This window comes from Hyperoodon ampullatus, assembly GCF_949752795.1.
Source record: "Hyperoodon ampullatus genome assembly, chromosome: 12".
Lineage (NCBI taxonomy): Eukaryota > Metazoa > Chordata > Mammalia > Artiodactyla > Ziphiidae > Hyperoodon > Hyperoodon ampullatus.
Genome location: NC_136925.1, coordinates 88277123 through 88293245, shown reverse-complemented (window position 1 = coordinate 88293245; position 16123 = coordinate 88277123). Strand labels below are relative to the sequence as shown.

General features: G+C 48.8%; 1 protein-coding gene across 2 annotated transcripts in view; it reads right to left on the bottom strand.

Annotated features, from left to right (window-relative positions):
- Positions 1-16123, bottom strand: part of SMOC2 (SPARC related modular calcium binding 2) — a gene marked incomplete at its 5' end in the record, with an annotated part of 149293 nt that overhangs the window by 30141 nt on the left and 103029 nt on the right. For both annotated transcript variants that reach the window (XM_079716361.1, XM_079716362.1), the window contains 2 exons: positions 7653-7735; positions 14064-14250. In XM_079716361.1, the coding sequence (XP_079572487.1) occupies positions 7653-7735; positions 14064-14250 (270 nt within the window). The remainder of the gene's footprint in view (positions 1-7652; positions 7736-14063; positions 14251-16123) is intronic.

Here is a 16123-nt window from a genome sequence, read left to right as displayed (position 1 = left end):
ACTTAACTCCAGGAGGATGGCAAAAGTGCATGCACTGCTTCAGAATAAAATTAAATTTAATAAATGGGAAGGATATCGACCCTGAGACAAAATAAGGGTAAAGAAGACAGTGGCGCGTGAGAGAGAGGTTAATGTCAACGCGCCTTCGGTGTAGGCGGCCCTCGTGTTTGCGGGGAGGGGAAGCCCATCAAAAGAAAAAGACCCGAGCGGATTGAACTGGACAGAGATAAGGGCCACTTCTTGATTCTGAAACAAGAGAGAACCCGTCCTCGTGGCCCTAACCACAGCTGTGCAGGTGGGCTGACACTACACGCACCTGTATCTTGACAAACAACAGTCTGCAGGGGGCTATTTTTATAAGATACGTCCAGTGTAGGCCTGGGGCACAGCCCTGAAGTGGACAGAATCACCCAGTAGAGGAGAGGCTGGTGGTCTGTATACTCACCTCCAGCTATAACCCGAAGAGAAGGCGCTAGAAGACCAAGAGTGGGGGGCAATTCTCTCATGCAAATCGTCTATGCTTTTCTCAGATTTTGATAAAAATCGAGCTCCTCCCAGACACTGGGGGCCTGAAGTGTATCTCCTTCTCTGAAGCTGGTGACATGAGGAGCTGTTGGCCTTGAGAATCACATGAACTAAGAAGCCTAATAATAAGACACCAGATAGAAGGATGTCCCCTTTTTACAGAGATGGTGGGACGGGGTTCTCCTCGAGAAGCAGTTGGGCTCCACTCAAGCACACAGAGAACTGGGCAAGAAGGTCCTGAGTTTCCACAGCCGTATTTTCAGCCTAACAGATTTTAAGCAGGTGTAACCAAACGTCTCCTTCAGCCGTCGCCTCCAATGCTAGGAGAGATCCCTGATTCCAAGGGACATGGCCTCCCCGTGGACCCTCCGAGGTAAGCAGGTTGGAAAACACATGCTTAGGTACCAGATGGAGGTAAGTTTCTCTGTAGGTTTGCTAACTATACACCAGTAAATGATCATGTTTCATTGTAGGAGGATTGACCCAGAGCCCGTCTTTGGAGGCAATATTTAGAGAGCAGGGACACTCTCCTCTATGGCCCAAGAGATGCAAGACTGTGGTAGAGCGTTGCAGCCAACAGAGGTGAGGCCCAAGTGGCCGCAGGCATGCTTGTGGGGATATCATGGCTAAGCTCCCCTGTTAACTGTGTCAACACTGACTCTTTACTAGAATGCACATAAAAGGGCAGCTGCATCCTAGACTTTTCCTGGCCATCTCAAGTAACCTGAGCTTTGTCTGCGGAAATCTTGCACACATGGCCAATTCTTTCCAAAGAGGAAACACCGCAGGGGCCAGAAGAAGGATTCAGATGGCTCTGTCTCCAGCACCCCGAGCTGCAGTGGCCTTGCCTCCACACCTGAGGCAGAAATGGCGAGTCCGGTTCAGGCCCCTGAGCAGAGCATCGTGCTGTGCGGGGCAGCCTTGACCGAGCTGGCGGTAGGCTCGTATCACCTACGCTTAAGGAGAATAACTGCTTATGGGATTCAGATTCCTTTCTAACCAGTGGAAGGACCTTGCTTCTTTAATGCATCAGGATCTCTCCATGTCATATACTCAGAACTTGACCCTGGTCGGGCTGAGAGACTTCTACAATCACCAAAGCCACAGACTGCTGATTTTTCGTTTTCTTTGTAAGGCAACTCTTATCTCAGCAGTTACCTGGCTCACACGGACTATGAAAGCCAGATCGGTGTCTTCACTGTGGCGTCTGGGAAGGTGTGTGATGGGCTGTAAACACAGACTCACTTCCTCCTTCAGTGGTGAGAAAGCCCAAAGACCTCTGTCTTCTCTGGGCCGCGAGCTGCTTTCCTGATGGCGGGACTGCAGTGGGCGCTCTGCACGGGGCCAGCAGACACGCGAGGTCACATCCATCTGCCAGGCCCAGGAGTCCTAGGTGACCAGCCCCTTGCCCGCCTTTGCTGCGAAGACGCCCTCGCAGAGTCCAGAATGAAGATCACACTTTCCAGGAGCAGGTGCACAAAAGCTAATGGCAAACTTCGAACAAGGTAACTGCTTCCTAGATTTGAACCGATCCTACTTATTCTCAATAGGAGGAAAGCGCATGAAAAATAGAACCCCCAAAGCCCAAGGTTTTGGAAGATGGAAGAAACAAAGCCTAAGAACACCGGCGTGAGAGCAGGACCAACTTTTAGTCCAAAATCCCACACTGGCTGTGGCCTCGTGCAGACCCTCCCTTCAGAGTGCAGAGTGGGGTCTGTTCCCTAGCTCACCCTCAGCTCCAGCCCCTCAAGTTCTAGTTCCTGTCTCTGTCGGTCTGGTGAGGCCTCCTGGAGAATCCCCTTCTAGTATCATCCCTCCCTACGTGTCCTCATCCTAAGCACCGTCCCAGACACCTGAGCCAGACTGAGGGGGAACCAGGTCAGACCCCTTTGCATCTCCCATGGCCAGGGGCCCAGGCATTCGGGGGCCTCCAGGAGCAAACCCTGTGCAGGGACCTCTGGAAGAAAAGCAAGAGCCCTGCTTCACAGACCTAAGGAATGAGGAGGGGTGGAGAGAGATTCCCCTCATTTCTATTAATTTTGGTAAATTGAGCCTCATTCAAACTGGACACAGAGGGTGTCTGTGGTGGGTGGGTGTGTCTGTGGGCATATGTGTGTGTCTCTGTCTGTGTTCCATGATGAAGCACAACAACTTTATAACAATTTTCTTCTGGTTCCTTTAACACTAAATCACAGAGGCGTTCAATACAGTCCACCTTATAACGAGAGCTATACTATAAAGAATTTTGGTCCAATAAGATTCGTGTAAATATATGTGTGTGTGTGTGTGTGTGTGTGTGTGTGTGTGTGTGTGTAACTCTGATTGGCTTCAACATGATTTCTCTAGCTTAAATAGGTGTCACCTATGTAATTTAGGTATCACTGTGGTGATACCTAAATGATATAGACCTGGTCTATTAAATATCAACATGCTCATCTATAAAGCCCAGAGAAAATAACCCTTCCTCAGAGCTGTAGTGAAGGTGAACTCTATTACTGTGTGTAAAGGTTCAAGACCAATACCTTGTGAGTTATCAATAAATCCTTGCCAGTAGGAACGCTGCTGTGGTTCTCGGTGCTACTGCTGGTTTGTCTTGGGCACTTCTGACCCGTCAACCACAAACCTGTCAGTGGCTTTTTAAAATAAAAAATGAATTCTCCACATCTCAGGCAACATTGCTGCAGGATATAGTCCACACTCCTTAATGGGTATGGTCTCAATCTCACCGAGCCCCCAGCCTGTCTTTGTTTATTGTACGATGACCTCGGTTTGCAGCATGAGTCTCTACTGGCCTCTTTGGTTTCATATATTTAAAGAATTTCTACAGAAATGCTCTGGATGGTAGAGCTAGAAGATAATCAAAGAGGTCATTTCATCCATATTCATTTATGTGAAAATAGAGCGAAGTCACTGTCAGATAGATGCACTATGAATTTAAACCTCCTCCCTAGAGAGGGGCTTCCGAAAAAGATGGCTCTTTCCAGCGTTTGCTAAGGTGACTGCCAGGAAGCTCAGGCACACACCTCTGCTTGGTCAGAGGTGAAGGGAGCACGTCATGGGCGCTTCCCATGTCACATCCTCACCACTTCCTCGACTAGGGTATAAAAGCAACCCACTTCTGCCCTAAGGCATTTTGTATCTCAGCTTCTCCTTAGTAGAGAAGACTCTCTGCAGAGTTGTTGACATGAGAAACAGTGTCACGCAGTGAAAAGGGCTTTGGATTAGTGGTGGGAAGACAAGCATAGCAGCCGCTCCAGGACATGGGGCAACCTCCTCACCTCTACTGAGTTAGGTGTTAAGTGGTCAATCAGACCTCATGCAGAAGTGGACTCTAGTTCACTGGTGCATTCTGGGGAAATAGGATGGGCAAAAAGAGTTGGTTCACTCAATAAAGAGTGAGGTCAACAAATGACATGGCACAACTAGGAAAAAGGGAGGGTTACCGGGAATGGGGGCATGCACTGCTATCCCTTTGTATTTCTGGTATCTATTTTGCTCCTTTCTTTTCTTCAAAACTTTTTTCCCATTAGAAAAATTACAAAGATAAAATTCCTATTCTGCTGCATTTGAATAAGCAAATTTATCCCTCTGTAAGATAACAAGTGGGGATCATTTAACAGGGCAAAGTATTAAATAAAACCTTGACTTCAATCAATCAATCACACTTTCTAGAGCCTGTCACAGGGCGCTCCCAAAAGTGCTGTTTCATGACAGACGATGCATGTTTCTCAGGAGATTTTTTAAAAATCAGAAATCCGACACTTCTTGAATTTAAGGAATCTCTGATGACAATACCATTCTGCATCAACTGTCAGATTCTGAGATTTGACTTTGAACAGAGGGAGGTGCCTCAGGTTCTCTGTAAATAAGGACAATATACATTTTAAATAAGTTAATTAATTTAATAAGCAAAAGCACAGAGAAAAGACAGATAAGTGGGATGAGAACTCATAACCCAAAACTCTTCTGCTGGAAATCACTCTTGAACAGTTTGTCTCAGGAATTTCTGAAAGTTAATCAACAGCCAAAGAGCAGTCAATTTATCTTTTTCCCTCAGAGGGAGAAACCCTTGATTTTTCTGAAAAAGTGTTCTCGATTTGACAAGTCAGAAGAGAGTGAAGAACAAAATTAAATCATCCTGTCAGTGAAAACATTCTAGAAGTTTCCATGGACTTCTGGTATTCATTATAAACCAGGTTTTGAGAAGTTTCCACCATCATTGGTCACTGGGGAGTGTCCAAGCAGCCCAACACACAGCTTATGTATTCGAGCCCTGGGTCTTGGTTGGTCCAATTAAATTCACAGGGAATTAAGTTATCAGGAAGAATAGAACTCAATTTCTACCATCACTGGGCCATTTTCATTAGTCCTGCCTCTATTCTAAGAGTAATAACCCCAGTGCTCTGGCCAATATCCAACCTGGATAATGGGATTTTGCCTGTCTCCATTCCCTTCAGAATTTCTGCAGGAGTGATTTTTAACTCTCACTCCCCAGGACTGTGCAGCATTGGGGTGACCGCAGACTGCCAAGAGAGTCCTAACCCAAAAAGCGCTATCTAGGGGGCGGGCAAATAGTCCTGACATCGGCACAAAATCTGGAAAAGAGCTTTTAAGAATGATAGTATGACATTTTCAGATAGAAGGGGAAACTTTCGTTATGCACCAGTCTCCACCTCCCTGATTTTTCTAATTGTTACAGCATTGTTGTCTTGTTTAAGAGCATCAGTCCTGGGATCATAAAACTGCGATCTTCTCCTCTGGAGGACTGGCACTGGGTTTGTGTCCTTCTGGGGCTTCAGAGTGGTGGTGGGAAGGGAGGGAAGGGAAGGGATATGGTTTGAAAAATTAAGGACCCTTATAGGCCGAAATTTAGAAAAATTGCTTAAAATGAAAACCATCCCTTTTTAGAAGAAAATGCATTGGCATGTGACTTAGCAAGTGTCTGCCTACCCACCATGGTGCTGTGTTATTCTGGAAATTGTTTTCTCCTCTCCACAAGAACAGCCTTGATCCAGGAGTTATTTTAAGACCTACTTGTTTTTCCCTAATAAGGATAATTATCTCCAAAAGAGCAAAATGATTAAGTGGTCGTGAACGGTACACTCCCAAACATCTACAATTGCAAAGTAAACTGACATTTACCGAGTTTGTGTAAAATGGTTTTCGTGCCTGGGGACTTGGGCTTCACTGAAGGTGGGGGAAGGAAAGGGCACCTGTGTGCTCACAGCCTACCCGACCTCCTGTCCTACGGGGTGCGGTTTCTGTAGCTCTGATGTGCACCTCTTCACGTGGTTTTCCCTGAAGTGCTAGATGCTCTTTCTCTAAATGGCCCATCTGAGTCCCAGACTAGCCAGGAATGATGTGACATGGTACTTCTCAATATCCAGGATCAGCACTTCCCAGAAGATGAATGACCTCTGCAGCCTTTGAATCCGGAGTCCCAGCCCAGGGTTCCATGTACTGGATTCCACCATGAACACAGATTCCTCCCTAGCCAAGCACACCCGCCAAGAGGAGATGGGAGAGGTTGTGCTCTGTCTGTCGTAGCATCTCTAACCAGTGAAGAGCGGAGGCTGACCGCACCGTCATCGACGACATTCACATCATACGTGCAAACAACACGCAGCTCAACTTGGAAGTAATGCAGTTGTGGATCATCAAAAAGAAAAAAAATTGAGGGAACAGTGGTTGACTTCGCCTTCCAATGCAGGGGGTGTGGGTTCAATCCCTGGTCAGGGAGCTACGATCCCACATGCCTCGTGGCCAAAAAACCAAAACATAAAACAGAAGCAATAGTGTAACAAATTCAATAAAGACTTTAAAAGTGGTCCACATCAAGAACATCTCAGAAAAAAAAAAATCGAGAGTCTCGGAACCTCAGAGACAAAGAACAGATTGCCTGAAGTTTCTGCGGCACGCTTAAGACTAGCTAAAAGGAGCAAACATTCACTGGGGTCTTTCCATGGACCAAGCATATGCTAAATTCAATATTTCCTGTTAAGAAAACTATTGTCCACCGGTGTTAAAACCTGACTGCAGAGGCAAGAGATTGTAGCAGACAAGGGAGGGAGAGAGTGCCCTTCTGACTGGAGGACACCATTCGGGGAGCTCCAGGGTCCAGAAAGCAGCCTGATTCATGAACATAAACCCCACTGACCACGCACACAGAGAGACATCGTGAGATGATAATAATAGTGTCAGAGATTCCTCCACCTGCTTCAAAAGGAAGGTGTGGAGAGAGGAAACAGCAGAAGACCCAGGAAAAATGTCTCCGAATAAGCATGGGACAGCAGAGTAGTTCTGGCATGGCTGTGCTTTGGGCCGCCCCCAGACCAGGTCCTGCCTTCGCCGCTCCCTCTGTGTCCAGTGCCTTCATTCCAGGTATGGCTGGAGGGATACGGAGGTGGATGGGTGACCCTCTAGTCTTCTCTACCTCTGCTCACAGCAGAGAAACATCTTTATGTTTCGGACTGTAAAACCCTCTTTATCATTGACAGTATAAATCATGCAAGGACCACAGAATTTTTCTAAACAGGAAATTATCCAGACTCTGTGTAAGACCGAGATCCAACACTCACGCTAGAAGAAAGACGTTAGAGAATGGTTTTCATGGTCTCTGAGGCTGTGGCTACATGTACACAATCTGGAGGCATTTAAAGGAAAAAAAGAGGATGGAAATGAAGCAAAATAGCAACCAGCTTTGCAGCATCCCACCGATGCCGTGGAAACTGCCATGATGCAGGAGTCATGTCTCTAACTCTGCGATCTCATCAGATAACTGCAACCCAGTGGGGGTCGGCCGGCGCGGGGCTCACGCCACACGACCAAGTTCAATCTCACATAAATTCCTGGAAGACGCTGGGTCCAGGACGGGCTTGAGGTTTAACTCTTGAAATCATCATTTTTGGTGTATCACAAACACTTATGGGCTTTTTGATGAAAGAGAACATCCATGAAACATTTCTGGGAGCGTATTTTTAATAATCATAAGGTTAAACTCACTGCCTCTGTTAATTTGAAATCATTCTTTGCAACTAAATTCGCTTGAGACCCTTCCTCATCCTAAACCTGCAAGAAAACCCGAAGTGGCAGCTGGTGCATCCGACCGAGCCCGTCGTGCTACTCACCTTGGAGCTGGCGGCCCTTGTACAAATCCCTTGTTTTGGTCGGATGAGCCCTGGCCGTGTTGTCACATTTCGGCTGTTCGTACCTACGAGGAGGGTAAGGAAAGAGAAAAGAGCCAGTTAGAGACACTGAGGTGGGGGCTGCCTTCCATACCCGTGTGTTCACACCGCAGGCTTCCTTGGTCCCGGGACACACTGGGCATCTCATCCTCACGGTACAGTGCTCGGGCTGCATGCCCTTTGGTGACCTGTGTGGCAGTTTACTATATTCTTCACGGTCAGCAGGAAGAAGCATGACACACAGGGCTCTGTCCCTCCATCCAGGTTCTGAAACACAACCTGTAGAGTGGCTGCCAAACGCCCCTGCCTAGGACGGGATTTTGATACGGTTCAGGGTGGGAGGAGGGGCTGAGGAGGGGAAATGCAAGCACAAGCACTGCGTGAGGGCATGGTCACAGCCCCCGGGAAAGAGTGCAAAGTCTCAGAGAGGACCTCAGAATTCCAGACTGATATGTTGCTCAAAGACCAACGAATTCAAAATCTAACTCCCGAAGCTACAAAAGGCTGTCTCAGGGCTCAAAGAATAAAGAGTATGTTCTGGGCCCACGGAGTCAACAGGAACAGGGTGGCCCTTGGTGTCTGAGCAGGCGGGACCCGGGGTGCCTGCCGGCTACATCACTTCGGGCAGCGGGCACTTCGGGGACACCAGTATTGACAGTAATTCTGGATGGATCTGCTGGCTGGGCTCCAGATCCAGGCCCAGGTGGACAGCTTGCCCAGCGGAGCCTCCTTCAAGGCTCTTTATAAAGCTCCTTGGGTGGGATACGTGGAGAGACTCCCAGCACCTGCCCCTGTGGTGGGAGACGCAGGGAGATGCACATCACCAGGGGAACCGCCCAGTCTTACGGGGACACCGACAATCCAGTAGTGTGCCTGGCAGCCGTGAGAACCTGCCCTTAGGGCTCTTAATGCAGTCCCAGGGGTCAGGAAAGATTCTTGGAAAATGTGCACGACAGTCAGAGCCAGTCGGGGTGGGCGCAGGAGGGATGGTGAGGTCCAGGGGCCGCTGATTCTCAGGATGTGAACAAAGTCCCCTTGAGGCCTCACCCTCTCCTGCTGCCCATTTCCTTTTCACTCTCTCAGAAAGAGATACGAGATCCTGTTTACTTCATAGGGATCATTTCTGATTCTTATTTTTCACTATTTCTTGTTTTCCCACCCCAGAAAATAAAAGAATGAAATTTCTCGCTGAAGGGATCCTTTCTCAGCGTCCCTCCCTGGCGCCCGGGGAGCCGGGGCCGGTCTTGGAGGGTCGGGTCCAGCGCGGTTGAAACACAGCCAGGGCACCACGAGCTCCTCCAGCCGCTCACACCCTGAATAGCCTCTTTGATACCAGAAAACTTAACACCCCACTCACACAAACTTAATATGCCTTTTTGAAATGTTGTGTTTGAAATTAAAGAGTCCCCGACACACTCCGGCTAACAGTTAAGCTATCATATTTTCACCAAAAGCCATTAACTCATATCCTTTTGAAATGCAGTGGGGTTCAGTGCAGATGGCATTGGAACCACGGTCACAGGAATGAACGGGGGTGAAGGGACCTCTTACCCACCTGGTGTCTCCTCTCCCACCTGGAACTGAGACAGGTAGGTAAGGAGCCAGAAATTCCCTAGGGGAACATTCGGGAAAGAAGCCAGGTAACGGAGAGATGGCTAAGAGCTCGTTGTTACTCACGCTTGTTAAATCTGGGGAAACTGAGCACGTGCTCAAGACTGAAAAATCCTCATTTCAGACTCTAGATCAGCGTCCGTGGGGCTGGGGAGGTTGGAAATGGTATCCACGCTAGAGCTGACACCTTCACAGACAGCAGCCCGTGAAATGTGAGCTGCGAAAGAACAAGCAAAGTCCCAGCTCCTAACCAAGCAGGTACAACTAGGGATGGGGCTCCGGGGGAGGCCCAACGGCCCAGCCATTCCTGGGATGTTTGATCTGTGAGAACGTCAGCCACTGGCTGTTCTTTCATGTTAAGAAGTTGGACCGTTAGTATGAACTCTGTGTACAGCCTGTCAAAGGCTTGGAGTCAACGCCGGTACCCCCATGTGGTGATAAGAAACCTCAAAACTTCCGACCCCATTCTGAATCTTTACCTTCGAAGCCGCCTGGAAATTAACCTTACTGCGTGATCATCCTGGTTTTGCTCCGTATCTGGGCTGTAGATGTCTCAAGAACCCCAGCACTGATGTTGATATAAAAATGTATGTTTAAATGACAGCATTCTGTTCCTTGTAAAGAATACTGTGACTTGGGGAAATGACAATCTCAAGAAATAGAATCAATGCCTTTGAAGATAAAGCCATTTAAGTTGTGTTGACATCTGTCAGCATCCTTTTCAATAGTGTTTATTTTAACTTATTTGTATAAGATAAGAAAGCACATCTCTTAATCGTCTGGCTGCCCATCAGATACCAGGCTCTCTGCCAGGGAGAAATTCGATTTCATGCTCACACGGCCAGCAAGCCGCGTGGGCTCCACAAGCTGGGAACGGGGTCCTCGTGCCAGGTCAGAGCAGCCTGCAGACTGATGGCAGGTGGACAAACCCTCATTGGCCATCAAGAAAGTGAAAGAGAAATCCCTCCGTTCTGGGTGCTAATGTAGTAGCTGGCAGTCAGCCAGATCCACGCTTAACCCGATAGCTCACACCAGCTCTCCCCTCTATTAATCAGCGACCAGGCTGAAACCTGCCCCCCTCCTCCCAGGTCCTGTCCCACCATGCGTGGCCTGGGCTCCGGCCTGCAGGGGCTCTGAATACCTTGGCCAAGATGTCAGTTTTGACTCAAAAAGGCAGGGAGACCGGCAGATGCATCAGCACCCGGTCCAACTCATGTTTCTACCTGACGACCAACCCACCTAGAAATTCTGCCCCGTAGCTGCTCTCTGCCTCTGTGCGTTTATTGTCTTTGGCACAAGCCTGTAACAAAATGTGTGCTTTGTCATTACCTTTCATGATGACACAAGGAAAGAAGGACTAGCCTATAATGAGGATGCGTTTTATATTCATGTCATCTTGCTGTTCTTGGAGTTTTAAATTATTCTTCCCCATCAGAAAATATAGAGAACGATTGCGGGGGTGGGGGGGAACTTGAACTGTCTACCCAAATATAAATCAAAACTATAAAGTATCTCCCTGGCACGGCTTATTTCAGAAAAATCACAAGAAAATAGCATTTATGCACCAGAAAATATTTAAACAATAATGCAGAAGACTTTCTGTGACATTGCTACTCAATCACAGTAGAAGCAGGGGTAAGTGAGGGCTGGTGAAGCTGGCCAGCATCTCATAAGATATGCCTTAAACGTGATGAATTTGACGGATTTCCCAGTATCCAGGTAGAAATCTGTTTGAACCAATTCCATTTTTTCTTGCCAGTGATGGGTTTAGCTGTAGTCATGTAATCCAATTACGGCCAATAATCCATGACTTAAGGTGGCTAGGGGACTTTTAGGAAAGGTTGTTTGGTTCCTAAGAAAGAGAGAGATGGGCTGTGTGTCCTCTGAGCATGTGGTGTCTGAATGAGATGCCCGGATCCCTGAAGCCATCTTGTGGCCATGAGGGGAGTCTGTCCAAGGGCCAAGGCAACACACTGAGGATGTCAGAGGAAAGACTTGGGAGATCCCATGTCCTCAGTGACATCACCAAGTCACAGTATCCACTGAAAGGGAGCTTCTTCCATCTCTGCGCCTCTTCTTTAGATTACATAGTCCCTCCCTGTTCATGCCTAGTTGTCAGATTTATCACTAACAGAAGTGAAGAGTTTCCTAATCGATACATCCTCCCTTTTGACCAAAACATAACTAGATTCTAGCTCTGGGACCTACACTGTTGGGGGGCCACATTGCCCCCTCCGTCTGGACTGCCCCCCACCAGACATCATCGGCGTGCTCCCCAGATTCTTCTGGACCTGAATCCGACCTCAGCATTTTGGGAGCCCCCGGCTGTTCCGCTGAAGTTGCCCCGCTCCGTTCCCTATTTCCTATATATTGTCCTCCAGTGCAGCTATCACAAGCCGGCGTATTAACTCATATTCAGCTTATCTGCTTATGCGTTTTGCTCTTTGTCCCTTTCCCCCCATGGGAACATAAGCTCCATGGAAGCACAGGGTTTTGTCCATTTTGTTCCCTGAATACCCCCAGCCCCTAGAGCGGTGCCTGAAACATTGAGGGATTTCAAACGTTTAGTGAATGAAAAGTGAACCTCTGGGTGACAGGGAGGGGAGTGTTTCTCGGAGCTTTAAGAGGTCGTATCCCTTCTGTGCTAAACTCTGTCACACGTAGAACCTGCTCTGCGTGGCCTCGGGGGCCCAGGGGGTGGCCCCATCCATGCCTGGGTGCTGAATGATGGGGCCCACGGCCCTCCCTGACGGGCGGTAGCCTCGTCGGAGGGTGACATTCTGGCCAGTTAGAGTGAGGGGAGGCTGTCAGAAAAGCCACATTATGTTGTCACGGCTGTGTGATGCTTCTAGAAGCCAGGACAGGAATCAGGCCAGAGCAAGTTGTTGCGCTGAAGATGCAGAGCAGAGAGAACAAAACTGGCTCCTGAAAATCACGTCCTTTAACTGCGGAACTAATCGGAGCCTCTGTCCCCGAGAGCACTGGGTGCGGTCACGTTTAAGGCTGGTGAGCCGTAAGGACAGCTCGGCCTCGATGGACGGAGCCCTGTGGGAAACGTGCGGGTTCTGACACCCCCCTCGCTACTAGCCTCTGTTCTGATGGTGTCGGGGTCATGACAGTCAGCATCGGAGAGGGTGAACAGAGGAATGAACGAATGAGAGAAAAGTACAGCTCGAGTCTGAGGGGTCTCCTCCCCTGGGTCTAATTTAAGTCTGTTTCTTGAAACTCAAAGAAGAGGGAGTCCCTCCCTCCTATACAAAAAATAGGGAAAATGAGAACTTGGTACTTTGTTCCCAAAAAGTCTGGGCAGAATGAAATCAGGATGGACAGGAGGGAGGAGGCCTTCTTGTGTTTCTCGTCTGACTGTGAGATAAAAACGTTTATAGGTTCTACAGGGACAACGTGATAAAGCTGGTCTCAGCATCTGAGCCAGTCCGCGGAGGCCTGGCTCTGAAGCGGGAGGACTTTTGCTGGCCGGAGCTATGAGCTGGTTCTTAGCGCCCCTGCAGCTGGGCCTGGGGAACAAACAGCCCAACTTAAAGACACAGTCCACAAGCCTGAGTTTGCAGTAATGGAAATGTCATTTCCCAAGAAAGGTTTCTTAGAAAAGGGCACTCCCTACATACAGATGTGTTCAGGAATGAGCAAAGCAATTTCTCACACAAAACCTTGGGAAGATTTAAGTTCTTTTTATGTTTGAAACAATCTCCTATGACCACCTGCAGAGGGAACCTCAGTCTCTAGCCTGGACACCCTGTCGGGGTCGTCTGTGTGCAGGGCAGCCCACCTGTCCAGGGTGGCCAGGGCCTGGGGTTCCCATCCCCAAGGAGCCTGGTCTCCCGAATGAGCCAGATGGGGCTCCAGGTGTGGCTGGACTTTCTCATGAGGAAAAGTCAGCTGGTTACCTGTCCATCCAGCTACCGGAATCTACATGGGTACATTTCCCCTTCTACACGCACCATGGTCACCCTTGAGAAACTGGGGGAAGTATCTTAGGAGGCATCAAGGTGCTCATGCCTTAGTGCTGCAGAAGGAACCAGGGCTTAAACTGGATCACACGTGAGAGGTAACAGTGTCCTTTACCTCTAAACTGCTTTTATACCGAGCTATGAAAAACCAAAGGTCAATTCAAATGACCAAGAGCCGCAAAAACCTCCTTACTTGCTCACACTATTTCCAGGAACAAATATCAGGTCTTCTCCTGGTGCTATTATAAAATGACTTGCTTTGCTCGGACTCGCGCAAAACATGAATGAATGAGTCGGTGTGTATTTCAGACCCTGAGTAACTACTGTTGCCCCTGACCTCAGTACTCTCTTTCTTTTTCAGTGGTAATTTCAGGAGACAGATATCTCTGGAGTACAGAGAGCTGTCCTGGGCAATAGGTTCCTGTGAAACGCGAGGTTCCCTTTGCCAACACCGGGGACAAAAGAAGCTGAGGTGATAGAGGATACATTCTAGGTGCCCACCCCAGCCTGGATACCAGAGCCATTTTTCAAACTTCCAGCCTGCGTGAATACAGATAGGAGCAAAACTGCCTAACAAGTCTGTCTTCACCACCCTTGTGCCATCGCTGGCATCGCCAGCTCCTGGTGACGTCAGGGAGATGGGCTCCCGCAGGCACAGGCATTAACGCCACACTGAGAAGTGGGTTGAGGTCCGGGGCACGGGCATAGCATCCGCGGCAGGTGGGAACCATGGGGGCTCTGCGTTCCGGGGTCTCCCAACCCCACGGGGCCTTACCTGGTGGACGTGCCCGGGATGGGGCGGCCGGTGTCCACCAGGACGCACCAGCAGTAGCCCGTGGAGGGGTGGCACTGCACCGGCTTGTAGAGGCCGCCGTGGGCGCACTCGGGTATCACCACGTTGTCGTTCTTGGGCTGTCTGGCCTCCTCCAGGGCCGACTGCTGCTCCTGGTCACACGAGGACACTGTAGCGATAAGGAGACACGTGTGAGGCTGCGGCTGGTCACCCGGGGAGCCTACGCGGGATAAGACTGAACAGGAGATGGAGGGGCCAGCGAGGAGGGTCAGGGCGGGTGGTCAGCATCCACAGGTGGATCTGACACCCCGTGGACCCCTGGAGGCCACAGGTGGGACCCAGGCCCCAGGGACGGCCACAGTCCTCTGCTCTGGGTCCCCGTCAGGGGCCCGGGCCAGCAGGCACGTGGTCCAGTCCCAGCGAGTCCTCACGGCCCCTCCCGCTGCAGCCCCAACGTGCTGGCACCACTACCCACACCCCCCAGGAGGGTCCTGGAAGAGCAGTCCCCACTTGTCCCGAGGGCTGACTGAGGCTGAGTCTGGAAATCCCAGCTGCAGTATTTCTGAAACAGGCTGTGTTTCTGGAAATTAGTCAAGAAGAAGAAGATGACAGACTTTTTTTTAAAGCTGTGTCCAGGGGTTAGCTCTGAAGCTCATCCACATGAAAACTAAGCGATCACTTAAAAAAATTCCAGCACCGGGTATTTCCATGTATAAAGCCTTATGTGTTTTTATGCTAATAAATTCAGTTTCTTTTTTGCGTTTGGACATGAGCTTACTTAGATCCACCTTCTGCCCCAAATAGACCGAGAATGCCTTAGAACCACAAAAAACGAGTCCATGCTACTCAGCGATCCTCAGATGGTAATGAATTTGAGTCAATAACTTTATCCCTCACTAGAGATTCACACGAGCTTTAAAATATAATCCAGAAAACACTGGGCACAGAATATTCCAAATGTTCCTGTTCTGCATCCTTCCAGCCCAAATACATGGTATTAAAAATTCACAGCAGCGAACTAAATCTCCTCCTCACCCGTGTTAAAGAATTCCAAATGTGGGCGCTTGTTTCCAGTTTCCACCCTTGGAGTGGGGTTTCTCTGGCTTGGCCTCTGCACAGAATCAGAGCCATGGTGAACAAACAGCTCACCGCAAGACCTCTCACCCTCGGACCCAGGGCTGTCTCAGAACAGGCTCTCCCTCACCTGAGTTGTCTTTTGGGATCTAAAGATTCTTTTGTTTTCATAGTTCTCCGTAAAAGAGAAAAGAAAACAGACAACATATTGGACGAATATATTTTAAATAAAATCTTTAGAGCAATTTCCTGCTTAGAAAGTAATTTTCCACAAATTATGCTTTAGCCTGCTTTGAAACAAACTAACTACAGTTTACAGGGAGGTTATGACTATAGATGTGACACTGCACAGGTGGGGAACCCCCGAAAGCTGGGAAGGAGTGTGCTTCTGTGTCAGTTCTGCTGTGGCTGGTGATGGGGGTATGGTACTTAGGAGTTAGGCACCTGACTCAGGTGACAACTCAGGTGACCAGACTGAAGGAGGTTCCCTATGCAGTGTGTCACAGAAACCCTGTTTCATAAAGGTTAGCTCTCATTTTCATTATTTTTCCAGCACTGAAAAAATGCCTGAAGATAATTTTTTTAAAAAATGCCTGGCATATCATATCACAGGCACTCAATAAACCTGTGTTGAGATAACTCATAGTCATGACATTAATAGTTACAAAACCACCTAGATTTTCTTTCCCTAGTAATTCCATTTACAATCTGAGGATTGTCACATGTACATTTAATGCTGTGACTAGTTCATCTACTGACTGTATTACTGGTTGCTGCTATTGTGTGAGCGTGGCATCCCTGCACACGTCCTGGAAGAACACAAAGGTACGGGGAACCTGGGATTCTCCCCTCACTCCGACTCAGAAGACACTCACAGTGCTTCCTCCTTGGCTGATCTCAGCCTCCTGAAAATGGACGAGGAGGGTGGAAGTTGTACTGCTGTGTGTCCAGATTGATGTAGGATAATC